We start from the raw sequence: 27,051 nt of genomic DNA on the forward strand, positions 1-27,051 counted from the left end.
TCTCTATATATATCTCTAAGTCTATACATCTATATCTATATACCTCTCTCGCCTCACCATCCACGCTTTGGATACCCTGGATCCAACCAGGGCTGGAGCCCGGTAAGTTAGGTTGCTTATTTGTTCGATATTGAGCTGTTTGTATATTTTTGGAGATTAATCCTTGTCAGTCATATCATTTGCAAATATTTCCTCCTGTTATATAGCTTCTTTTTTTGTTTTAGTTATGGCTTTCTTTGCTGTGCAAAAGTTTTCAAGTTTAATTGGGTCCCATTTGGGATTTTTTTTTTTACTTCTTTATTTATTCAACTGCATGGGGCCTTAGTTGTGGCACACAGGATCTTCGTTGCAGCATGCAGGACATGTAGTTGTGAGATGTGGGATCTTTAGGTGTGGCATGCAACTCTTAGCTGTGACATGTTGGATCTAGTTCCCCTACCAGGGATCAAATCCAGCCCCGTGCATTGGGAGCACAGTCTTAGCCAATGGATGACCAGGGAAGTCCCCTATATGCTTATTTTTTGTTTTTATTTCCTTTACTCTAGAAGATGGATCAAAGAAACAATTGCTGCCATTTATGTCAAAGTGTGTCCTGCTTGTGTTTTCCTCTAGGACTTTTATAGTATTTGGTCTTACATCTAGGTCTTTAATCCATTTTTATTTCATTTTTGTGTGTGGTGTTAGAGAGTGTTCTAACTCCATTCTTTTACATGTATCTGTCCAGTTTTCCCAGCACCCATTGGTGATGAGACTGTCTTTACTCCATTGTACATTTTTGCCTCCTTTGTCATAGATTAATTGACCATAGGTGCATGGGTTTATCTCTTGGCCTTTCTATCCTGTTCCATTGATCTGTATTTCTGTTTTTGTGCCAGTACCATACTATTTTGATCACTGTAGCTAAATTCTACTTTTTATTTAAAATGCAAATACCCATGGGAAAAAAGATCTACTTCAGTGCAATAAAATTTGATATTAAAAGAAATGTCTGTCCCTTGCCAAAAAGGTTTCTCATGTGGATGTTTAAAAAGACATTTTTCATAATTTCTTGGGTTATCCTACTATACCTGTTGCTCCTACCTAAGACCCTCCTCTGTAGCTACTGAAGGGCTCATCTTTGAACACTCCGGCTTTGGTAGTCATCAGTGTGCCTTTGCAAATGCTGGTCCCTCTTCCTGCAACTGTCTTTTCTCTGCCTCTCTACCTGACTCTTTCTATCCTTGGTACAATTATCACTTCTCAGCAAGCCTTCCGCCAAGGGCCTCGGCAGGATCCCTGCCTCGCTGGGTTCCTTGTGCCTCTGGGGTAGTTATTACTTAAGCTTGTCTCCCCGCTGAACTGTGAGCAGCTTGTCAAAGGCAGGGCATGTGCCGTGTTACTCTTCTGTCTCCAGCGTCTCACTGTCTCCAGTGATCAATAATGTTTGTTGTATTAATAAAACAACTTCATGAGCTTCAGTGCAGAGACAGTAATGTTTGTTATGAATAAAATAATTTCCTGAGCTACAATGTTAAATTAAGAGCACATAATCCTGGAGCGCCAGTTATGAACTCTACACCTCTGGGGGTGCCAGAGCCATCTGGAGAGAGTCCAGAAACTCTGTCCCAGAGGCCAAATCAGTCTTTAACTTTTCTAATATTGACCATTTCCAGAAGCCTGCTGTGTATGAATTGAAATACCATGTTCTATCAAAAACTATTCTTCTTGGCATGGATGATAGGACTAAGGGAGAAGGGATAGAAGGAGAAAATGTCAACCTTCTGTACAGAACCCTTTCCCTATCCCTAACATCTTTGAGAGTTACATGCTTGCATGCATGCTAATCGCTTCAGTCGTGTCTGACTCTGCGACCCTGTGGACAGCAGCCCAACAGGCTCCTCTGTCCACGGGATTCTCTAGGCAAGAATACTGGAGTCAGAATGTGGGTTGCCATTTCCTTCTCCTTGGAGAGTTACAAGGTCTCACCAAAAAGTCTTTGCTAGATTTTTTAAAGTAAGAACTGCTGATATTTCACAACTCCAATTTCTCTGAAGATTAAGAGTCTCTCAAGCCCACCTTCCTGGCATTCAGAAAGTGCATTTTCTGTAGCCCATAAAGCAGAGGGCAGGAAGGTGTTGTGATAGGAAATCTCAATACCAGACTCCTCTGGATTCAGGAGCTACACTGAACAAGTCAACCTAGGCAGAATGTTTTAAAGGTCATAAAGATGAAAAAGGGGAGAGAAAACATGACCTTCAAGAAAACGAAAAAAGAACTAGATGGGCATCTTTGCATAGCATCATTTCAGATGACTATGGAAAAGACTCAGAAATAAACAGGTGTTCAGTTAAATGTCTGAGTCGGTTTTTAAAAAAAAATATTTTCACTGGAAGCTAACTACTGCACAATACTGTGGTGGCTTCCGCCATACATTGACATGGATCAGCCATGGATGTATGTGTGTCCCACCATCCCGAACTCCCGCTCCCACCTCCATCCCCACCCCATCCCTCTGGGTTGGCCCAGAAGACCAGCTTTGAGTGTCCTACTTCATACATCAAACTTGCACTGGTCATCTGTTTTACATATGGTAATATACATGTTTCAATGCTATTCTCTCATATCATGCCACCTTCACCTTCTCCCACATAGTCCAAAAATCTGTTCTTTACATCTGAGTCTCTTTTGCTGTCTTTGTTACTGTCTTTCTAAATTCCATATATATGCATTGATAAACTGTATTGGTGTTTTTCTTTCTGGCTTACTTCACACTGTATAAAAGGCCCCAGTTTCATCCACCTCATTAGAACTGACTCAAATGTGTTCTTTTTATAGCTGAGTAATATTCCATTGTGTATATGTACCACAACTTCCTGATCCATTCATCTGCTGATGGACATCTAGATTGCTTCCATGTCCTGGCTATTGTAAATAGTGCTGCAATGAACACTGGGGTACATGTGTCTCTTTCAATTCTGGTTTCCTCGGTGGTTTGACCAGCAGTGAGATTGCTGGGTCATACGGCAGTTCCCTTTGCAGTTTTGTAATGAATCTCCACACTGTCCTCCATAGTGGCTGTATTAGTTTGCATTCCCACCAATAGTGTAAGAGGGTTCCCTTTTCTCCACACCCTCTCCAGCATTTATTGTTTGTAGACTTTTGGATAGCAGCCATTCTGAGTGGCATGAGATGGTACCTCATTGTGGTTTTGATTTGCATTTCTCTGATAATGAGTGATGTTGAGCATCTTTTCACGTGTTTGTTAGCCATCTGTATGTCTTCTTTGGAGAAATGTCTGTTTAGTTCTTTGGCCCATTTTTTGGTTGGGTTAAATGTCTGAGTCTTAAATATATTAAATTATTGTATCTGTCAGGATCGTGGTAGAAAACAACTTGCAAATGGGGTAAGTTGAGACCTGTTTAATAAAGGGTTTTGTCATAAAGGATTGGGGGCTTCCCTGGCCATCCAGTGTTTAAGAGTCTATGCCTCCACTGCAAGGGGCACAGGTCCAATCCCTGGTCAGGGAACTAAAATCCTTCTTCCCACATGGTGTGTCCCAAAATAGAGAGGAGATTGGGAAGCACTAGAGAATTCCACAGGGAGTACTTACACTGACCCACTCAGCTCCCATCCCTGACTGGTATGGCCCATTGATTGGATCCAACAGGAAGCCAGAGAGCAAGGGGGTCTATGGATGTAACTCATGCAGATCAACCTCTTGGGCCACAGGATGGGGAAGCATGGAGAAAGCAGAGAGTGGTAACAAGATGCTCAGCACTGCAACAAACCCAAACAAACCGAGTGGTTCCCTGACCTACCTTTGAAGAAACTCTCTTCTTCATTTCCTTCTGCCTGAACAACCTGCTGATGTCCTATACATTTTACAACTATTGATTTGTGTTTGCTGTCCAGTCTCTGTGTCTTGGGCCTTTCATGTGCTTTAACCATTTGATAACCATAGGCCAGCGTGGCTTGGATGAGGAAGTGCCATTGGAATCAAGAGAAAAGAAGGTATCTGTGTAAATATCTAGGGTAAACCATTCTATGCCAAAGGAAACAGCAAGTTTATAGTTCAAGTTCTGTGCCTCTGAGACAGAAAGGAGTTTGGAATGCTTGAGGGACAGAAAATGCATCCCAGCATCCAGAGCTGAATGCTTAGTTACTTGTCAATGATTGGAATGATCAGACCCATCAGCCCACACGCAGGCACCTGGAGTCTGTGACTGGATGAGAAATGGAAGCTTTGACCAGCCATTTCAGGTCTCAGGACCTCTTTCATCTGTGAACTACAAAGCTTGACTGGGGTCTTTCCGGAGCTCACCTCCTATTCTAAAATGGTGTGACTCTTCCCTGCTCAGGCTAAAATCATAACTGTCACAAACTCCTTGGGGAATTTTCTTGTGTTGTTGCATCTATGTGCATCCATGGAATCACAGTTAAATCACTAATTAGTGACGTTATCTGAAAAATACTGTGTGGGCATCAACTGTGTTTTCTTCTATGGGGCCAGTGTGACTGACACCATCACTTCATTAACAGTAATACCTTTTGCACTCACCGTCCCGTTGTTCCCCTTTCCCACTCCTGCCATGGAAGTACATCCAACCTGTGTGCAAGGAAGGCCAGAGTGGCATACAGTAGCCCCGGAGCAGCCCTGGGCCATGATGAATGAATGGGAGTAGGAGGGTCAGTACCCCAGCTTCCTCTCCCTCATATGGGACAAGTCTGAGGTGTACCTCATACATTCCCCTAGAGATTCTCAGGGGTATGAAACCCCAGTTGCCCACAGAGGGAGCCTGTTCTTGCACTGGGTTCTCTGTTTCTCTTCCTCTGTCTCACTTCCTCACTTCCTGACTGCTGCTCCTTCCAAATAAGTGACTTGCACTTGAATTTTATTCTCAGATCAACTTCTGAGGGAACCCTGTCTAAGACAGCCCTGTCTAAGACAGGTGTATTGGGCAATACGAAGGAGCAAAAAATATTTCTCGAAACACAAAGAGCTCACCATCTAGTTACCAGTTTTTAAAGTAGACAGTAAAGCGTTGAAATACAAGTTTTGATGTCACTGTCCAAGTTCCAAGAATACATTTTATGAAAATTATTGTAGTTGTACACAAATTTAGACACCAAAATGTTCATCTCTTGTCAAAGCATTGAAAGTAATAGATAACATTAGGAGATGTAAGTGACCTATCATAGGGAAGTGAATAAATAATGGTATATCCAGATGACAAAATTTTTTTGTGAGGACTGTCCTGGGCACTGTAGGATATTTCACAACATCTGTGTATACCAGCAATACCCCACCTCCAGTTGTGGCAAACAAAAGCATCTCTAGACATTGCCAAGTGTCTCCTGGGAGCAAAATCATTCCTGGTTCAGAACCACTGGCCTAAGAGAATTTCATATTGTAAAAGAGTTAATGACCACAAAGTCAAATAAGATGATTCAGAAGTTGTTTCTGATTTGCATGAGTTTTTTTTTTTCATTTTGAAGTAAACAGTGTCATATCAACATTTAACTTAAAGTCGAACTATTTCAAATCCTAAAATACGATACTGTGAAAGTGCGGCACTCAGTATGCCAGCCAATTTGGAAAACTCAGCAGTGGCCACAGGTCTGGAAAAGGTCAGTTTTCATTCCAGTCACAAAGAAATGCAATGCCAAAGAATGCTCAAACTACTGCAAAATTGCACTCGTCTCACGCGCTAGCAGAGTAATGCTCAAAATTCTCCAATCCAGGCTTCAACAGTTTGTGAATCGAGAACTTCCAGATGTACAAGCTGGTTTTAGAAAAGGCAGAGGAACCAGAGATCAAATTGCCAACATCTGTTGGATCATCAAAAATGCAAGAGTTCCAGAAAAACATCTACTTCTGCTTTATTGACTATGTGAAGGCTTTTGACTGTGTGGATCACAATAAACTATGGAAAATTCCTAAAGAGATGGAAATACCAGACCACCTGACCTGCCTCTTGAGAAATCTGTATGCAGACCAGGAAGCAATAGTTAGAAATGAACATGAAAAAACAGACTGGTTCCAAATAGGGAAAGGAGTATGTCAAGGCTGTATATTGTCACCCTGCCTATTTAACTTTTATGCAGAGAACATCATGAGAAACCATGGGCTGGATGAAGCACAAGCTGGAATCAAGATTGCTGGGAGAAATATCAGTAACCTCAGATATGCAGATGACACCACCCTTATGGCAGAAAGTGAAGAAGAACTAAAGAGCCTCTTGATGAAAATGAAAGAGGAGAGTGAAAAAGTTGGCATATAGCTCAACATTCAGAAAACTAAGATCATGGCATCTGGTCCCATCACTTCATGGCAAATAGATGGGGAAACAGTTGAAACAGTGGCAGACTTTATTTTGGGGGGGGCTCCAAAATCACTGCAGAGGTGACTGCAGCCATGAAATTAAAAGATGCTTGCTCCTTGGAAGAAAAGTTATGACCAACCTAGACAGCATATTAAAAAGCAGAGACGTTACTTTGCCAACGAAGTCCATCTAGTCAAAGCTATGTATGGATGTATGGATGTGAGAGTTGGACTATAAAGAAAGCTGACCACTGAAGACTGATGCTTTTGAACTGTGGTGTTGGAGAAGACTCTTAAGAGTCCCTTGGACTGCAAGGAGATCCAGCCAGTCCTATTCTAAAGGAAATCAGTCCTGAATATTCATTGGAAGGACTGATGCTGAAGCTGAAACTCCAGTACTTTGGCCACTGGATGCGAAGAACTGACTCATTTGAAAAGGCACTGATGCTGGGAAAGATTGAAGGCAGGAGCAGAAGGGGATGACAGAGGATGCAATGGTTGGATGGCATCACCGACTCAATGGACATGAGTTTGAGTAAACTCTGGGAGTTGGTGATGGACAGGGAGGCCTGGTGTGCTGCAGTTCATGGGGTCACAAAGAGTCACACACGACTGAGCCACTGAACTGAACATTTCTTCTAGAAGTGCCACTTCCTCAGACCTCTAAAACAACAGCAAATAAGAGGTTTGAAGGCATCATCTGTTCAGTTTCTAAGTTTAGGCTTTCAAAAGTTGAAGTTTCACCAGCCTCATGGGACGTTTGTTGCCCATCTGTCCTGACACCGCACAAAGAACGTGAGATAAACAGAACACTCCTGCCCTGAAATATTCTATATTAGAGCCTTCCTAAGCATGATAATGTTCAGTGATTAACTGTGATTCCATGTATGAACACAGATGGAACAATGCAAGAAAATTCCCCTAGGAGTTTGTGATAGTTACGAGTTAGCCCGAGTGGTGAAGATTCCATCAAGACACGATTATCCAGCACCCACTCTGTGCCAAGCAGTGTTCCAAGGCTGTGAGGATACAGAGGGGAGCCCCTTATGCTAACCCTAGATGGGTTCTCCATTCTAATGAGGGGTGGCAGTGATAAACACGGGCACATCTAGGCCAACAAGCTAAATCTGGGACAAGAACTAGATCCTGTGGAGGAGAGTGGCTGGCTGGTGCGGAAGGGAGAGATGCCTTTAGCTGGGTCATCTGTGCAGAGAGCTGGGCCTAGACTGGTGAAAGCACACCTGCAATGCCCTGAGCTGGGAATGAGTCGGAGTGTTTGAGGAACAGAAAGAGAAGCAGCTGGACCAGAGCAAATAGAAGGTGAGGGGAGAGGGGCTAGGGCAGGTGGCTCCTCTGAAGACCTTCGCAGGAAGTTTGGGTTTTACTTCATGACAGAAGGTGCAGGAGGAGAAGGGGAGGGACAAGTTCTGGTTTCTGCTTTGGAAAGATCCTCTTGAGCACGTGCCAGAGTGACCTAGAGCAGGACGAGAGAAGCACCTGCTGTTTGGTCTTCTCAGGAGTCCGAGTGAGGCCCACTGGGTTGGAGGGCTGGAGGTGAAGTGCTTGCATTTGGAAGGAGATTCGGGAGAAGAGTTGGTGGCCTACATGGGCCTGGCAGCCCCAGGGTACTGAGCCAGCTGTGGACAAACAGAGGCCAGAGTGAGAACCTGGGGGCTTGGCAATGTTTTCAGGCTGCTTGAAGCTGAAGCTCCAGGGAATGAAGCAGTGACTAATGACAGAAAGCGTGAATGCCAGGGCCTTGTACATCCATTTTTAGTTTTCAGTAGGCTAACAGCCAGGGAGTAGGGCATTTTGGAACTTCCTTGGGAGTCAGAGCCAAGTGGCGCCAGGAGCTGCTGGCTGTGTGAGCAGCACAGAGCAGAGGCCAAAGCACGGCCGGCTTGGGGGAGATCCTCATTCCTTCCTGAAAAATCCCTGTCCGGTGACTGATGCCTGAAACTCCACTGTTTGAGAAATGTCTTTCAGGGTTGGGATCGTAGTTTAGGACAAAATGCAAATTCCTTCCAGAAGGCAGAGCAGAGGCCAGCCGGGAGGAACATGACTTTGAGGACTGTCAGAGTCAGAGGGGACAGAGATCCTTTCTGGGTTGGAAATGGCTTTAGGGCTGTGGCACTGGAAGTCCTGAGCTGTCCAGTGGGTGACCACTGCGTGAGCAGGTTTGGGTGGCGTGAGGGGAGCTCAGACAGAAGGAAGCCGTCCATCAGGGCCTGAAAATGGGCAGGGGGCCAAATAGAGCCACACTTCCTGAGGCCACCCTGGCCTCCTGTGTCTGATCTGCAAATCCGGAGGCCCTAACCTCCTCCTCCCATGGCTGCTGGAACCTAACAGCTTTCCCAGGCTCCTCTGGGTGAATAACACCAACATTTAACTCAAAAACCAACATCCAGAGCATTTAAGTGACTGAAACAGTTTGGATGGCCTTTGAAAATACACATCAAAACCATTGTAATAGGCTGTAAGCCTATTTAAAAATAGTTTTCTCACTGCATTTTATCCTTTAACGTGATCTTTGCTGAATTTTCTTATCTTTCAATTCACTAAATTAAAACTTCTCACCTTTGGAAGACAGTAAAATGAACAACATTGTTATTTCTGTCTCAATCACGTTTTCTCCTACTTTTCACTCTACCTGCCTAACTGCAGGATACAGAAGCTTTTTGTTCTTCCCTCCTTGTTCACTGGCCTCTCATATTCATTCTTTTCACTATTTAATAAACATTTACTGAATTCCCATTATGCATCAGCTACTGTAGGAGATTCTGGAGTGGTAGAAAAGTTAGTTGTCCCCTGCCCTTGAGGACCTGCTAATGGTGGGAAGAAGATACAGGTAATTAAAATGCAAAAGTTAAGCACTGTAATTAAGATCTGCCAAAACCACTTGAAAAACTATGTACTAAAGTTTAATTTACACTGTAATTTACTAAGTAAATAAATCCTGTACATTGATTTTCACATTATTTCTCTTTAGTCTTTTTTCCCCCCCAATTCCTTGTGTTGGAATATTTCAGTAGATGGAACAACTGCAAGGTTTTCTATTTCTTGTGTTAGTGTGCCGTCATGTGGAATTTTTATGTAATTGCTGGTCATCATTTTTCCATTTCTTATGTTATAATGCCATCTCTGGAATTTTTGTGTAATTGTGCTTCATCCTTTTTCCATTTTTATTACATAATTGCAAAGAGTTGAACATGACTTAGTGACTAAGGAAGAGATATTTTTCTTACTTATCAGGTAAGAGTGTCACTAGGAAGAGTTTTCATGTAATCGTACACAGATATGTTTTCTTGTTGTTCTGGTTAGAATGTCACTCAATTGTTCCTGCAATTGCAGATTAGATTGTTCATGTCTCTCACGTTAGCGTGTCCCCAGTGGAATTACTGTGTAACTGCAGAACTTGTTTTTCTTATTACAGCTGTCGCCTGCTTTCTGAAAATTATGATTACTCCATTGTGTTTTATGAAAGACCCAATTAGTAGGTCTTTCATTAAAGATGCTATTGAAAATGATACCTAATGTGAATTTATCGACAACCATATAGGCTTCCCTGGTGGCTCAGACAGTAAAGCATCTGCCTGCAGTGTGGGAGACTTGGGTTCGATGCCTGGGTTGGGAAGATCCCCTGCAGAAGGAAATGGCAACTCATCCAGTACTCTTGCCTGGAAAATTCCATGGACTGAGGAGCCCAGTAGGCTACAGTCCATGGGGTCACAAAGAGTCTGACATGACTGAACGACTTCACTGCTATATGGATGTGAGACTTGGACTGTGAAGAAAGCTGAGCACCGAAGAAGTGATGCCTTTGAACTGTGGTGTTGGAGAAGACTCTTGAGAGTCACTTGGACTGCAAAGAAAGCTAGGTGCTGAAGAAGTGATGCCTTTGAACTGTGTTGTTGGAGAAGACTCTTGAGAGTCCCTTGGACTGCAAGGAGATCCAACCAGTCCATCCTAAAGGAGATCAGTCCTGGGTGTTCATTGGAAGGACTGATGCTGAAGCTGAAAGTTTAATACTTTGGCCACCTGATGCAAAGAATTGACTCATTGGAAAGACCCTGATGCTGGGAGGGATTGGGGGCAGGAGGAGAAGGGGACAATAGAGGATGAGATGGCTGGATGGCATCACCAACTCAATGGGCATGAGTTTGAGTGAACTCCGGGAGTTGGTGATGGACAGGGAGGCCTGGCATGCTGCAGTTCATGGGGTCGCACAGAGTCGGACACAACTAAGCGACGGAACTGACCAGATACCACTTCATTTACGTTGGATTCTGTGAAAGTAAATTGCAGACAGTATAAATCCTGGAAACCAGAAAGATTTTTTTCACGCATTTATTTTCTCACTCTTTATTAAATGTTTAAACACGAGGGAATGTAGGCTAAAAGTTGGGAATTCTGAGTTCTGGTCTCAGCTAGGCCACCAGCTAGCTATGTGATCTCAGACAAATTCCTTAACCTCACTCAGCCTTTTTTCATTTGTGAAGAAGAGGCCTGAACTAGCCATTACTAAAGCTACCTCTAACTCTAAAATGTCAAGAGACCGTTCTTTTGGAAAATGTCAGGACTGATTTGCAATTCCAGTTATCCTCCAGCCTTTGTCAGCTCCAGTGAGGATTAAACCCTGATAGCCCCAAGCATCCACTGCATGTAGTGAATTAACTTCTCTCTTGTAGGCCTAATATAGGAGTTCTGTACTCTCTCTGGCAGAAGGGAAAAGATAGTCACTGCCACCATCTGTATTCTGTGGCACAGATGAGGAACCTGGCGTGAGAGAGCCTTGCAAAGCCCTCTGAAGATCATCTAATGGGGTGCCACAGATGAGCTATGAGGATGCCAAGGTAGACTGATCCGCTTGCCTTCGCTGGAGGCTGGAACTCCTGTGCAGGCCCAGCTGGTGTGACAGCTGCCTGGCCCGTTGATTCCAATGAGCTGGGTAAGGAGCACTCTTTTCTCCCTGAGCTGCAACATGAACACTGTGATAAGCACTTCTCTACCATAGAACAAACTTAAAAATGTGCAACTTAGACCACGGGAATCATGGTCCTTACCCTAAAAGATGCCCCGTGGAGATGTGAGTCGGAGCTTGCCAAGCAGCTGAAGGGGAGGGTGGGCACACATCAGTGGGAACTCTCCTCACTCAGTAGGGTGCCCAGTTCCCAAACTCTTGTCACTGTCAAAGACAAGTGTCTGTTTCAGTGCAAAACTTGGTGCCTCAACACAATACGCCTTTAGTATCTCCTGTGGCTCAGGAATCCAGAAGCAGCTGAGCTGGGGGATTGGGGCTCAGGGTCTCTGGAGAGATTGTGGGCCAGGCTGCAGTCATTTGGGCCAGGAGGAGCCATCCCCAGGTCCCTGGCTGGGCTGTGGGTACCCTGTGGGCCTCCCTGCAAGGCTGCTAGGGGGACAGCTGGCTGCTCCCAGAGCCAGTGTGACCCAGCAGATGGAAAAAAGCCTAGTGCCTTTATGACCCTGTCTTAGCAGTGACAGATCACTGCTTTTGCCAGGGTGCAGGAGGAGGACCCGAGGGTGTGAGTGCCAGGGGGTGGCGCCATTGGGCCAGCCTGGGGGCCACTGCACCTGCCTCTGCAGATTCCATGCTGTGGGGCAGCTGCCTAGGGAGCCATGCATCCCGGGTGACACCGTCCTCTGGCGGCTAGGGAAGTCTGGTTTCCCTGTGCTCTTGCCAAGTCCTCTAACTTGCCCCTCCTTCATTATTCTCTCCAGAATAATTCAACCTAGACCGACCCCTGCCTTCTTGCTCCCTTTTTTCCTTGCCTTTCTTTCTTTCCCCCACTTTCTTTTTCTTCCTCATTCTCTCTTATTTATTCATTTTCCAGAAAGCGCTGCTGCTGCTGCTGCTGCTGCTGCTGCTGCTGCTGCTATGTCGCTTCAGTCGTGTCCGACACTGTGCCACCCCAGAGACGGCAGCCCACCAGGCTCCCCCGTCCCTGGGATTCTCCAGGCAAGAACACTGAAGTAGGTTGCCATTTCCTTCTCCAATGCATGAAAGTGAAAAGCGCAGGAGGATTTAATTTTCAAAATGATTACAAGGAACAAGTCCAAGAAGAATGATGAAAACCAAAGTACTCTGGCCCTTTGAGACTGGAGTTTTTCTCTCTGAAAAGACACCTACTTCAGCTGCCAAGAGACACTATTCCTTCGGAGCAGAGGCCTCAAGGCTGCCAAAAGGAGCAAATAGCTCTTCCCAGTGAAATCTTCTATTTAAGGCGCGGAGGCTCATTTGGCAGAAACGCTGAGCTTTGGGAAACCTTGCCTTCCCATGGGGAGTGAGCCACCTCCAGGGAAGGATTCACGGGGACCCTTCTGTGAGGTGGTCCTGCACTCTGCTCTGTTGCCTTTAGAAAAGTGCCAAAGTGCTTGAAATCCAGGCCCTTTGGAAACTTCTCAGAGCGTCGTGGTCCCATAACGTGAGACTGGTGAACACAGCTCACACAGACAAGGATTTAAAGTCGAGTTTGAACTTCTCCCCCATCAAGCCACGTCAGCATCACCTGGGAGACGCCGTCAGCCCCGCCCAGAAGTCCCGGATGTGAAACCCTCGGGGCAGGACCACCAAGTCCAAGGAGGGATGTTGGGGCATTGAATGAAATGACCACTGGTTTGAGAAAAGCAAGAGTCGAAAGTACACATTGGGACTCTGCCATGAATGGAGTAAAAGACCTGGGAGACACCAGCAGGTGAGACAGAAAAAATAAGGGGATGTGACATGCTGAAATTTTCTAGGTACGAACAAATACCTAGAAAATTTGGGGGTTGCCATTCTTTCCCTTGCCTCTGACTGCCCCCCGCCCGGCCTCCCCGCTTTCCTCTCTATCCCCCCTGCTCAGGCACCAGCTCACTAACAGGAAACATCCCTGTTTGAGTCTGGGTGGGTCGGGGGTGGGGGTGAGAAAGGGATCATTTCCTTAACCACATTTTGGAGCCAAAAGCTTTTAAAAGAGCCGCTGGCTATGAATCATTTGCTCGATTTTGCCACTAGGGGACGCCAGCAAGTTGCTCTCAAGCCTATCACAACCCATTGCCAGCTTTTTAAAACAACTGTTTTTTAAGCAACTTCTTTTGTTCTTGCCTGGAGATTCCCAGGAAAGGGGGAGCCTGGTGGGCTGCCGTCTATGGGGTCGCACAGAGTCGGACACGACTGAAGCGACTTAGCAGTAGCAGTTAGAATCCTTAAGTGAAATTCACGGGTAATAATACCTAACTTCACACATAATTTTTAGATTTTTTAAAGACTATAATACAACCAAGAAATCAAAACAGTGTGTTATAAAGTAATATGTATGCTTGAACGACTACATTAGAGTCACGACGAAGTGGTTGGATGTTTGCTCCTGATCGCTGTGACTGCGGCGCCTGCGGGTACAGACCAAAGTGGGGTGTTAAATCAGTGGCTTGAATACCATTAGTAGCATTGCCGCTGGTGATAGGACTTTTCTGCAGTGGTAAACAACTCATGAAAAATCTGGAAAAAAGCAAGCTATCAACACAGCCCTCAATTTACTTACTAGATACTTTGTATTCCTGGAAGTTCATTCAAAAGCTATTGTCTGTCTTTCTGTAGAATGGTGATAGGATCTAAGTCCAGATATTGCATGCAGGTTTCAGATGCAGGATTCCACCTACATAAATGTCCAGAGGAACATATGAAAGTCATGTGAGAAGTAGACAACATTGCCATTGCACAGGATGTCAGCAGTCTAAATTCAAGGGTACCCCCAGATCATTGTCACAGCAAACCCTCACCCACAGAGATGCCCACTGTGAGCCATAGAGGACAGCGCAGCTCCCACTGAGAATCACTGGAAAGAGAGGAGCAAAGGCAAGAGAGGAGAGACTAAGGAATGTACTTGTAGGCTCAAGATGGGCCAAGGAGCATAGTCTTCTGGCAGATGCGGCAACGTGGGGCCCACGTGGGTGAGGGTGCGCATGCGCGCCGTGTTGCCTGTTTGGGTGGCAGGGAAGCAGCATTCGCTTGTGTCTTCCTCCCACTTTTTAGCCCCTCTACCACCACCCTTGGAGTCAAAGAAATATTTAAATATCTAGAAATCCTTTTTTAAAAGTTCTACCTGTTTATTTCTACCAACCCATTTCCCTCCACCCCGGTCACACGTGCGTGCTCTGTCGTGTGACCTCATGGTTTGTAACCCACCAGGCTCCTATGTCCATGGAGTTTTCCAGGCAAGAAGACTAGAGTGGGTTGCCATTTCCTTGTCCTAAAACTCTTTTTAAGAAATAGATGTAATGTTCTTTTTTGGCTCCAAGTGGATTTCTGAGAATGAATCTAATGCTTCCTAAGGGGCAAAGTAGGATTAGGAATCAGATCCCTGAAATGTTTGCATATTGTTGGACCCAGCAACTTCACCTCGAGAAATTTGGTCCTTAAAAATAATACTTTGGATGAGGTGATAGTTACAAATATACTCAAGCGTTGTTTATAATTGTAAAACAGAAAAGCATCTAATTGGGCAACAATGAGGGATCAGTGGAATAAGTTACAGCTACAGTGGAATATTAGGAGTTAAAAACCAGGTTGTTAAAAACCATTACTTACCCATGACAGCGGGTTACAAACTAACAGGTACCTTCTGACTTCATTCATATAAATTTTTTAAATGTGTATTTTTAAATATGTATTTAATTGGAGGTTAATTACTTTACAATATTGTATTGGTTTTGCCATACATCAACATGTATCCGCCACAGGTATACACGTGTAATGTGTGACAAAAGTATGTAGCTGGCAGATCATACACTGACATTAACAGCGCTTTTTGTGGCCCTGTAAGGTTGGAGAATATTTTTATCTTTTAAATTGTGATTTATCTTTAGTTTCTAGAATTTCCATACAGAACATGTTTTCTTTTGTAATAAGAAAAGTGTGAGCTGTAAAATGATGCAAAAAAACTTTATGAAAGAATTCCATGATAGCTATTTGGTAAAGTCCCTAACTGCCTCCCCTTGTGTTTGATAAATTCCAATCTTGGTTTCTTAAAGGCTGGCAAGTTGCTTAAGATTGGCAAGGTTTATTGATGGTTAAGCCCGTTGTGCAGACAGTTGGTGAAGCCTGGTGCTTTTTTTCAATTCATTTTTTATTGGATCATAGTTGGTTTACAATGTTTCTAGTTTCTGCGGTACAGCCAGAGACTCAGTTAAACACATACACAGGTACACTGTTTTTCAGATTATTTTCCCACAGAGGTCATTACAGAATATTGAACATCCAGTTCCCTGTCCTATAAAGCATGTCCTTGCTTGTCATCTATTTGGTGCATATTAGTGTATACGTCAATCCCAGGCTCCCATTTTATCTCCCCCCTCCTCCTCCCCGTCGCTTTCCCTTTCAGTAACCATAAGTGTCTTTTCTATGGCTGTGACTCTATTTCTGTTTTGTTGCAGGTCCATTTGTACTATTTTTTGATTCCACGTATAAGCAAAACAACATGATGTTTGTCTTTCTCTGACTTCACTCAGTATGACAATCTCTAGGTCCATCCACGTTGATGCAAACGGCGCTATTTCGTTCTGTTTTTATGGCTAGGTAATATTCCATTGTATATGTATATACCACATCTTCTTTATCCATGCCTGTATTGATGGACATTGAGGTTGCGTCCACGTGTTGGCTGTTGTAAATAGTGCTGCAGTGAACATTGCAGTCAATGCGTCTTTTCAAATTATGATTTTCTCCAGATTCGTGCCCAGGGGTGGGGTTGCTGGACGTATGATCACTCCAGTTTTAGCTTTTGAAGGAACTCGGTGTGTGTGTGCACCAGGTCGCTTCCGTCTGCGTCTGACTCTTTGCAACCCCATGGACTGTAGCCCGCCAGGCTCCTCTGTCCATGGGATTCTCCAGGCAAGAATACTGGAGTGGGGTGCCATGCCCTATTCCAGGGGACCTTCCTGACCCAGGGATTGAATCCATGTCTCTTATGTCTCCTGCATTGGCAGGCAGGTTCTTTACCACTGGAGCTACCTGGGAAGCCCATATAAGGAACCTCCATACTGTTTTCCATAGTGGCTGTACAGATTTACATTCCCACCAATAGTGTAGGAGGGTTCCCTTTTCTCTACACCCTCTCCAGCATTTATTGTTTGTAGGTTTTGATGATGCCCATTCTGCCCAGTGTGAGGTACTACCTCATTGTAGGTTTTGGTTTGCATTTCTCTCATTATTAGTGATGTCAAGCGTCTTTTCATGTACCTCTTAGCCATCTCTATGTCTTCTTTGGAGAAATGTCTATGTAGATCTTCCACGAATCATCTGATTGGGTTGTTTGTTGTTTTCTTTTTTTAATTTTGAACTGTATGAGCTTTGACCATATAGACCTTTGTCAGTATAGTGATGTATTTGCTTTTTAATACACTGTCTATGTTTGTCATACCTTTTCTCCAAAGGAACAAGTGTCTTTTAATTTCATGGCTGCAGTCACCATCTGCAGTGATTTTGGAGCCCAAGAAAATAAAGTCTGTCATAGCTTCCACTTTTTCGCCATCTATTTGCCATGAAGTGATAAGATTGGATGCCATTATCTTAGTTTCTTGAATATTGAGTTTTAAGCCAACTTTTCACTCTCCTCTTTGACCCTCATCAAGAGGCTCTTTAGTTCCTCTTCACTTTCTGCTGTTAGAGTGGTATCATCTGTATATCTGAAATTGTTGATATTTCTCCCCCCAGTCTTGATTCCAGCTTGTGATTCATCCAGTCTGGCATTTCACATGATGTATTCTGCATAGAAGTTAAATAAGCAGGGTGACAGTATACAGCCTTGTTGTATTTCTTTCCCAATGTGGAACCAGTCCATTGTTCCATGTAAGATTCTAACCATTGCTTCTTGACCTGCATCCAAGTTTCTCAGGAGACAGGTAAGGTGGTCTGGTATTCCCATCTCTTCAAGAAATTTCCATAGTTTATTGTGATCCACACAGTGAAAGGTGTTAGCATAGTCAATGAAGCAGAAGTAGATTTTTTTCTGGAATTTCCTTGCTTTCTCTATGATCCAACAAATGTTGGCAATTTGATCTCTGGTTCTTCTGCCTTTTCTAAACCCAAATTTGGACATCTGAAAGTTCTAGGTTCACATACTATTGAATCCTAGCTTGAAGGATCTTGAGCATAACCTTACTACCATGTGAAATAAACACTACTGTATAGTAGTTTGAGCATTCTTTAGCATTGCTCTTCTTTGGGATTAGAATGAAAACTGACCTTTTCCAGTCCTGTGGCCACTGCTGCATTTTCCACATTTGCTGACATGTTGAGTGCAGCGATTTCACAGCATCAGCTTTTAGGATTCTAACTAGCTCAACGGGAAGTCCGTCACCTCCACCAGCTTTGTTTGTAGTAATGCTTCCTAAGGCCCACTTGACTTCACACTGCAGGACGTCTGGCTGTAGGTGAGTGACCACACGCATCATGGTTATCCAGCTCATTAAGACCTTTTTTGTTTAGTTCTCTGTTCTGGCCACCTCTTCTTAGTCTCTTCTGCTGCTCTTAGGTCCTTACCATTTCTGTGCTTCATTGTGCCCATCTTTGCATGAAATGTTCCCTTGATAGCTCCAGTTTTCTTGAAGAGATCTCTAGTCTTTCCCATTCTCTTGTTTTCCTCTATTTCTTTGCACTGTTCACTGAAGAAAGTATTCTTATCTCTCCTTGCTGTTCTCTGGAAATCTGCATTCAGTTGAGTGTAGCTTTCTCTTTCTCCCTTGCTTTTTGCTTCTCTTTTTTCCTCAGCTGTGTGTAAGGCCTCCTCAGACAACCCCTTTGCCTTCTTGGATTTCTTTTTCTTTGAGATGGTTTTGGTCACTGATTCCTGAACAGTGATACGAAACTCTGTCCATCATTCTTCAGGCAGTCTGTCTAGCAGATCCAATCTCTTGAATGTCTTTGTCACCTCCACTGTGTAATCATAAGGGATTAGATTTAGTTCGTACCTGAATGGCCTAGTGCTTTTCCCTACTTTCCTCAGTTTAAGGGTGAATGTTGCAATAAGGAGCTGTTGATCTGAGCCACAGTCAGCTCCATGTCTTGTTTTCACTGACCGTATAGAGCGTCTCCATGTTTGGCTGCAAAGAATATAATCAATCTGGTTTCAATATTGACCACCTGGTGATGTTCATGTGTAGAGTCATCTCTTATGTTGTTGGAAGAGGGTGTTTGCTATGACAAGTGTGTTCTCTTGGCAAAACTCCGTTAGCCTTTTCCCTGCTTCATTTTGTACTTCAAGGCCAAACTTGCCTGTTACTCCAGGTATCGTTTGACTTCCTACTTTTGCATTCCAGTCCCCTATGATGAAAAGGACATTTTTTTGATGTTAACTATAGAATGTCTCGTAGGTCTTCATAGAACGGATCGACTTCAGGTTCTTTGCCATCTGTAGTTGAGGCATTGCCTTGGATTACTGTGATGTTCAATGGTTTGCCTTGGAAACGAACCTAGATCCCTCTGTTGTTTTTGAGATTGCACCCAAGTACTGCATTTTAGACTCTCCTGTTGACTAGGAGGGCTACTCCATTTCTTCTAAAGGATCCTTGACTATAGTGTATATAATAGTCATCTGAATTAAATTTTCCCATTCCTGTGCATTTTAGTTCACTGATTCCTAAGATGTGGATGTGCACCCTTGCCATTTCTTGCTTGACCACGTCCAGTTTACCTTGATTCATGGGCCTAACACTCCAGGTTCCTATGTGATATTGTTCTTTACAGCACTGGATTTTACCTTCACCACCAAACACATCCACAACTAGTGTCATTTCTGCTTTGGCCCAGCTGCTTCATCCTTTCTGGAGCTGTTAGTAATTTCCCTCCACTCTTCCTCAGTAGCATATTGGACACCTTCCGACCTGGGCTGCTCGTCTTCCAGGGTCCTATCTTCTATCATCCTGTCATGGTGTTCTCACAGCAAGAATACTGGAGAGGTTTTCCATCCCCTCCTCCAGTGGATCACGTTTGGTCAGAACTCTGCACAGCATGGCTCATAGCGCCATTGAGTTCTGCAAGCCCCTTTGCCATGACGATGCTGTGGCCAACCTAGGCAAAAAGGGGATGACAAACCTAGACACCATACTAAAGACCAGAGACCTTACTTTGCCAACACAGGTCCATCTAGTCAAAACTGTGGTTTTCCCAGTTGTCATGTATGGATGTGAGAGCTGGAACACCAAAGAATTCATGCTTTTGAATTGTGGTGCTGCTGAAGACTCTTGAGAGTCCCTTGGACAGCAAGATGAAACCAGTCAATCCTAAAGGAAATCAACTCTGAATATTCATTGGAAGGACTGATGCTGAAGCCAAAGCTCCAAAATTTTTGCCACATGATACAAAGAACTGAGTCATTGGAAAAGACCCTAATGCTGGGAAAGACTGAGGGCAGGAGGAGAAGGGGGCAACAGAGGATGAGATGGTTGGATGGCTTCACCAACTCAATGGACATGAATCTGAGCAAACTCCAGGAGTTTCTGATGGACAGGGAAACCTGGCATGCCGCAGTCCATGGGGCTGCAAAGAGTTGGACATGACTTGGCGACTGAACAACAACAAAATTAAGGCCACACTAATCAGCCATGGTCTGCGTGATGGGAAAACGCAGCCAGACTTAAAGAACGTGCCATGTGATGCAATACATGGTTTAGTGAAAACCAACCCATACAACCTCAGATGGAAGAAAAGGCTTTCCCTACTCTTGTCAGGCCACACAGAATAAGTCAAAGGCATCGCCATGGTTGAACTACAGATCTGGTGGTCCCAGCATCTCATGCTAACATTCTCTTCAACTAGAGCACACGCACATTTCAATAGGGAAGGGTTTATAATTCTTTTTTTTTTTTAATGTTTCTACATTGGCTATAAGAAAGAGATGATCATCAGTTCAGTCACTCAGTCGTGTCTGACTCTTTGTGGCTGCAGCACGCCAGGCTTCCCAGTCTATCACCAACTCCCGGGGCTTGCTCAAACTCATGTCCATTGAGTCAGTGATGCCATCCAACCATCTCATCCTCCGTCGTCGCCTTCTCCTCCTGCCCTCAATCTTTCTCAGCATCAGGGGCTTTTCCAATGAGTCAGTTCTTCCCATCAGGTAACCAAAGTATTGGAGTTTCAGCTTCAGTGTCAGTCCTTCCAGCCCTCCATTATTCATATATTTTACCGTGTTTCAGGAAACCCACACTTCCAAGAAAACACTATGGGTCTTCTTTCAGTGACTTTCCCTTGGAGTCGTGCCATGAGTACATACATTCTATCTTCCATATGTACAAAATGCAAAGCTGAAGGTAAATTCCTTCTTTGGCTTCTCACTGTTCTTAAGACAAATGTCTAAATCTTCAGTGAATTTAAAAGGGCCAGGACAATCTACTACCAATTTCATTTCCATTTCTCAAAAGCATCTGTGATGTGACCCAGGACTGCGTTGGGCATGGCCTCTAATTGCCTCAGCTCAGCTGGTTACCCAGTGCAGCTCAGCTAGCAGCTCGCGTCTGAAAGGCTTTTCCTCAACCTTTCCTAACCACTTCAGACCTTCAGCCCTACATAACACCCTTTATAATAGAAATGCATTGTTGTTGCTCAGTCACTCAGTCTGTCTGACTCCTTGTGACCCCATGGACTGCAGCATGCCAGGCTTCCCTGTCCATCACCAACTCCTGGAGATTACTCAAACTCATGTCCATTGAGACGGTGATGCCATCCAACCATCTCATACTGTGTTATCCCCTTCTTCTCCTGCCTTCAGTCTTTCCCAGCATCAGGGTCTTTTCTAACACGTCAGCTCTCTGCATCAGGTGGCCAAAGTATTGGAGTTTCATCTTCAGTGTCTGTCCTTCCAATGAATATTCAGGGTGGATTTCCTTTAGGACTGACTGGTTTGATCTTCTTGCAGTCCAAGGGACTCTCAATAGTCTTCTCCAACACCATAGTTCAAAAGCATCAGTTCTTTGGCACTCAGCCTTCTTTATGGCCCAGCTCTCACATCCATACATGACTACAGGAAAAACCATAGCTTTGACCTCATGGACCTTTGTCGGCAAAGTAATGTTTGTGCTTTTTAATATGTTGTCTAGGTTTGTCATAGCTTTTCTTCCAAGGAGCAAGCATCTTTTAATCTCATGGCTGCAATAACCATAGTAGTCATTTTGGAACCCAAGAAAATAAAGCCTGTCACTGCTTCCATTGTTTCCCCATCTATATGCCATGAAGTGATGGGACCAGATGCCATGACCTTATTTTATGAATGTTGAGCTTTAAGCCAACTTTTTCGCTCTCCTCTTTCACTTTCCTCAAGAGGCTGTTTAGTTCTTGTTCACTTTGTGCCATAAGGGTGGTGTCTGTAGCAAAGAGCAAAAGATGAAATGTGGATTTCCTTAAAACAACTGGAGATAATTGTTTAACATGTAATCCCTAATGTCTGGCGTCTACACTACTCTTTCTGTAATGAGGAATTTCCAAACATCCACAAGAGTAGAGAGAAGAGTATAGGAACACCTATTCAGACATCACCAGCTTAAACAATTATCAGCTCAGGTGCCATCTTGTTTCCTTTGTACGCATCCCCCAGCACGGCCACCACTGGCACTGCGTAATTTTAAAGCTGCTTCCAGGCATCATAGCATCTCAGCTGCTAAAAACTTCAGTGTATCTGTAAAACAGAAGGATCTTTTTATAAAATTGTTTTTAATAACATTTGTATACCTAAACAAATTAATATCATCAAATATCCAATCAGTGTAGAAATTGTCCAAGTCATCTGATAAATTTTTTTTTCCAGTAGGCTTTGTATGAAATGCAGCCAGGATCCGCAGGTTGCATTTATGTGACAATTCCTGTATCTTCTTTTTCTTTTTTTTTCCATTTATCCTGCCATTTGCTTATTAAAGACACTAGGCCATCTCTTCTGTAATACTTACTGCATTTTTTGATTTTTGCAGATTCCATCCTGTAAGCTGGTAGGCAGTCTGAAAGCTTGATGGGATTCCAGTGTGATATGGAAGCAAGAACATTCTGCAGGTGAGGAGGCATCTGAGCTTCTCCTGGGGCAGGAGTGTGGGTCACTGGTTGACTAGATGTTGTCAATTTGATGCTACTTTATAAAGTTCTCCAGTGGCTAGGTCCATCATCTCATTGAAGGTTGTAAGATGGAGATATTAAAACTCTAGGATTCCTTCTTTATTTGTTAGTGAAAACTTTTCTATAAACAACTTTCCCCCATCAGTGTCTGGTTTACTTGTAATTCAGTCTTTGTAGGAAAGGGAGGATAAATTGTCATTTTTTTTTCCCATTACCTGTTTTCAGAGTAATTACTATTGGGTGTCTCTTTGCTTCTACATCTTTCCAGTAGAGAGTTAGGATGTATATTTTTTAAGGGGAAAATAGCCATGAGTTTATACTGTTCTTTCCAGTTCAAAATCAGTACCACCAGGCTTCTTTTCCTTTCATTTCATGCTTGTGTATCTTTTGTTTCGTGTTTAAAATCTCGGTTCCTAATGACAGCCACATAATTGCATATTCAGTTTTTCAGCCTCTGAGTGTGTATAGTCCCCATTAACGATGGCACTGATAACTGAAAACAACTGAAGCTTGTTTTTTGGCAGTTCTTTTTTTCTGGCTATATTACTGTGTTGTTCAAGTCATGCCCTGTGAAGTTAGGTCAACAACTTGGTATATGGTTAAATCCATTTGTTGCATTTTGTCTGCATTTGTATTCCATTTGGTGGTGTGCTGATGGAAAACACTTATGTTGCTCCAGAATAAAAGTAGCCCTGAGTGGATAATCTTTCCAACAGGGACTTATCCTGGTGGTCCAGTGGGTAGGACTCAGTGCTTTCACAGCTGAGGGCCCGGGTTCGATCCTCGTTTTGGAAACCAAGATCCCACAAGCAATTCGATGTGGCCAAAAATAATCCCTAAAAATAATCCTTCCAGCAGCATGGGGTCTAGCACACCAAAAACACTCAAATATTCATTGACTTTTATGATCTGTGTATATGGTTTTTCTAAATCATCCACTGGGGGAATGGTTCTCACAAAGAAAGCCACAGGTATGGAAAGGACAATGGAGTGCCTTAAAGTTAGCTTGATTGAGAGTTTTTAGGGTGCTTTGTAAAGGAAAGGTCAGAAGGCATATTTCATATCCCTAATCTAAATCCTCCAACTTCACCCAGAGAAGCTGGTCCAAAATTGGCCAGAATGCTAGAGAAACAAGAGTGCCTTATCTCCAATTGTACCCCGGCTCTGAAATCTTCCCCTTGTCTTTTTTTACATTATTGTAGAGACTGTCAAAGTTTATTTTTCTTTAAGAAATGAAACAGATCTTTTTCTATTGAGGTATAATTGACATACTATGTTTCAGATACACAACATAATGATTCAATATTTGTAGCTATTGTGAAATGATGCACAGTAGGTCTAGAAAACATCCACCACTACACATAATTATGAGTTTTTCCTTGTGATGACAACCTTTAAGCTGTACTCTTAACATCTTTCTAATATGCTGTGTATGACATCCCCATGACTTACTTAGGAGCTTCCCAGGTGGCGCTAGTGGTAAAGAACCCACCTGCCAATGCAGGAGACATAAGAGACCTGGGTTCGATCCCTGGGTTGGGAGGATGTCCTGGAGGAGGACACGGCAACCCACTCCAGTATTCTTGCCTGGAGAAGCCCATGAACAGGGGAGCCTGCTGGGCTACAGTCCATAGGGGTGCAAATAGTCAGACATGACTGAAGCAACTTAGCACAGGTACACACATGACTTACTTCTTTTATAAAGATGAAAAAATTAATATCTTCACAAATAAATGGAAAGTTTCATTTGAACCAATCTGAGGATGCTAACCAGGGAAACAGTCTTTCAGAGAGCTCTGAGGACAGTTCTGAAGAGGTGAGCAGAGGGGAGGCCAGTATGTCTGTGACTTTAGAATTCAGAGGGTACAGTCAAGCACACATCTTGCTGGAAGGTTACTGCTCTTCATTCAGGAACAGACATCTGAGTTAATGGTTTTAGTGCTTTTCCAAGTATGGGAAGGTGCAGGAAACTGGGTTCATAAAATTTTCACCTGAAAACGCCTAATGGTACCTGGCATCAGTTTTGTCAGTTTTCCCAGAGGTCAAAATTCCTCACTCTGATCTTCACTCTGATTTCCTTTTAGGGTATAATTTAGGGCAGTGACTGCAAGTGGCTCACAACTGGATTCCTGTAGGACTGGATGGTAGGGCAACAATCTTTGTTTTACAGACTCCTCCCTTTAGGTCTTAACTTTGACCCAGGTTTGAGGGGCATTTTGTGATCAATTGGCCCCACAACACTAGGAATGCTCATTCCCAGGTCAGGCCAGATTTCTTTGATAGGACCCTGCATGTGCTATTAGTGGACTAGCTTGACAGTAGTCACGCTCTGGATGGTCTGTGGCAAAAGATTCCATCTTGTTGCTTCTCCATAGCTAGAGTTAGCTATTACCATTGATCTTAGAGAGCTATCGATTGGGTGAATGGTTTCAAGTCACTTACTTATTGTTGTTTTTATCAGAGGCTCAGTCACACACCTGGTAATGCAAGAAACAATCATGTCGTCAAATAGGCAGGATATGAACAGTAGAGCTAGTGAGACTGGTAAGGTCTTAAGCAAGTATTTAAGGTGAGAACTTCTGGTAGGTGTGGCTGCATATCTCCTCAGGTCCTGTGACCTGGTCTGTTCTGTACCAGTCCCTATCTTTAAGGGAAATGATCTATTGTGTTGTACGTCAATTTCACCAAAGCTGTATGCACATGCAGGGTACGTGGCGAGTCATGGTGATCCCATGCAGAATTGAGAGGCGTGTTATCCTCTAAGGAGTTTCCATGGCTGGCACTAGCAGAAGAATTATTGATCTTTCTAGTTGAGCAGGTGTTTCTGCTGTTGGGGAGGTCAGGTGGATGCATAGTGCAGATGAACAGTGCTCACTAGAGGGCAGGGAAAAGCATTTATGTTTTACTCGTCTGCCCTTAAAATATTAATTTTATTCAGCCAGCCTGAAAGTTGGTACCTTTTGAGCTCCTTCACCCATTTCGCCCCTACCCCAACCCAGAAAATGATCTTAAGGATTCTTGGGAAATGGAAATTAAGTGATGTCACTTCCCTGTTGCTATCTGTTCAAGGGCTTTCCATCCCATGTGAGGAACAATTCAGTTTTCTATCACACACACACACACACACACATCCCACTAGAGCTCTACTTGTCCTGGTGTCTTTTCTAATTCATTCCCCGTCTTCCTGCCTGCTCTATGCCCCTGTAGTCTCCTGCTTCTCTTGTGATTGCTGGAACCTACAAAGTTTATTTCCACCTCGGAGCTTTTGCGAAGCTCACCTTGGGTTCTTTGCACAGTATCTCCCCGCTTGCATTCCAGTCTCTGCTCCCAGGTCTCCTACTCAGAGGAGCATTTGTTTGTTTCTTTCTCTTAAATTGATTTGTATTGGCGTATAGTTGCTTTACAGTGTTGTTTTGGTTTCTACTGTGCAGCAAAGTGAATCAGTTACTGTACACACTTATCCGTCTTTTTTGGATTTCCTTTCCATTTCCACCACAGAGGTGTCTTTCTGATCTTCCCCTGGTTGTTTAGTTTCTAAGTGGTGTCTGAGCCTCTTACAAACCCATGGACTGTAGTCCAGCCTCTGCTGTCCACAGGATTTCCCAGGCAAGAATACTGGAGTGGGTTGCCATTTCCTCCTCCAGGGGATCTTCCTGACCCAGGGATGGAAGTCGCGTCTCCTGCATTGCAGGTGGATTCTGCACCACTAGTGCCACCAGGGGAAAGCCTCCATTCCCTTGTGGTTGTTCAATTGCCAAGTCGAGTCCTAGTCTTTGCAGCCTTATGGACTGCATGGGAAGCCTTCAATTGATGCGTGTGGTGACCCAAGGACAAAAGAGCAGATGAAACCAAGGAGGGTCTTGGAATGCAGGAACAGAAAAACCAGACCCTTATCATCCTTCCCTCCCCCATGTTGTAACTATTAATGGAACAGTATAACCTGTCTCTCCTCCTACCCCATCAGGAGAAGGTATTTGCCCTACTCTTCCCTGACCCAGCATACATGCCTCATCCAATCAGCAAATGACCTGCAAGACCCCTATCCCATGCCTTGTACCCTGGTTATAAAAGTGGAGTAAGGACCCCTGCTCGGTTCTCCCTTGAGCTAGCCTGCTGTTCTAACAGCAGTCTCCCATTCTAATAAACTTTATTCTTCTTTCATTCTGTCTCATGTCTGGAAATGCTTTTCCAACCTGCGCCTGGGCCACGACAATGAGGAGGTTGAAAAGCTGAAAGCTGAGTCAAATAGTTCTAAGGCTTTAGGATCTATGATGATATCTGTGCAGAAAAACAGACTGTCATAGAGACAGTCCCTTCTTCTTAGGGGCAGTTTGAGCCCTCATTAAAGCTATGAGTAAAACCTTTAAACCAACTGTCTTGTGTTTGCTGAGTTAGCTTACACGGGTGTCTTTTAATAATGTCATTAGCCTTTTCAACTTTTTCTGAAGATTGGGGGTCTCCAGGAACAGTGTGATATTCTATTCCTAGAGCTTTTGACACCCCTTGAGTTACAGCAGCTTTAAAGATGGAGCCATTGTCACTCTGAACTTTAGAGTTTAAGACCCCACTTACATCATGAGAAATCAGTATAGTAAAATTTTGCCCATTAGTGAATTTATGAGCTTTAGGCATTAGCGAAATAGTAACAATTGCCCTT

At 43.8% G+C, this 27,051-nt stretch overlaps 1 protein-coding gene and 1 long non-coding RNA gene across 2 annotated transcripts in view; both read left to right on the forward strand.

Annotated features, from left to right (window-relative positions):
- DMD (dystrophin) overlaps positions 1-27,051 on the forward strand; it is a gene marked incomplete in the record, with an annotated part of 2,117,027 nt that overhangs the window by 1,995,277 nt on the left and 94,699 nt on the right. The window contains 2 exon segments of the mRNA XM_018043695.1: positions 9,735-9,794; positions 12,814-13,014. Of these exon segments, the coding sequence (XP_017899184.1) occupies positions 9,735-9,794; positions 12,814-13,014 (261 nt within the window).
- Positions 12,862-27,051, forward strand: part of LOC108634326 — a 42,151-nt gene continuing 27,961 nt past the window's right edge. Inside the window, exons 1-2 of the long non-coding RNA XR_001917544.1 lie at positions 12,862-13,014; positions 22,256-22,334. This is a non-coding gene — a long non-coding RNA (uncharacterized LOC108634326). The remainder of the gene's footprint in view (positions 13,015-22,255; positions 22,335-27,051) is intronic.

This window comes from Capra hircus (assembly GCF_001704415.2).
Source record: "Capra hircus breed San Clemente chromosome X unlocalized genomic scaffold, ASM170441v1, whole genome shotgun sequence".
NCBI classification, from domain to species: Eukaryota; Metazoa; Chordata; class Mammalia; order Artiodactyla; family Bovidae; genus Capra; species Capra hircus.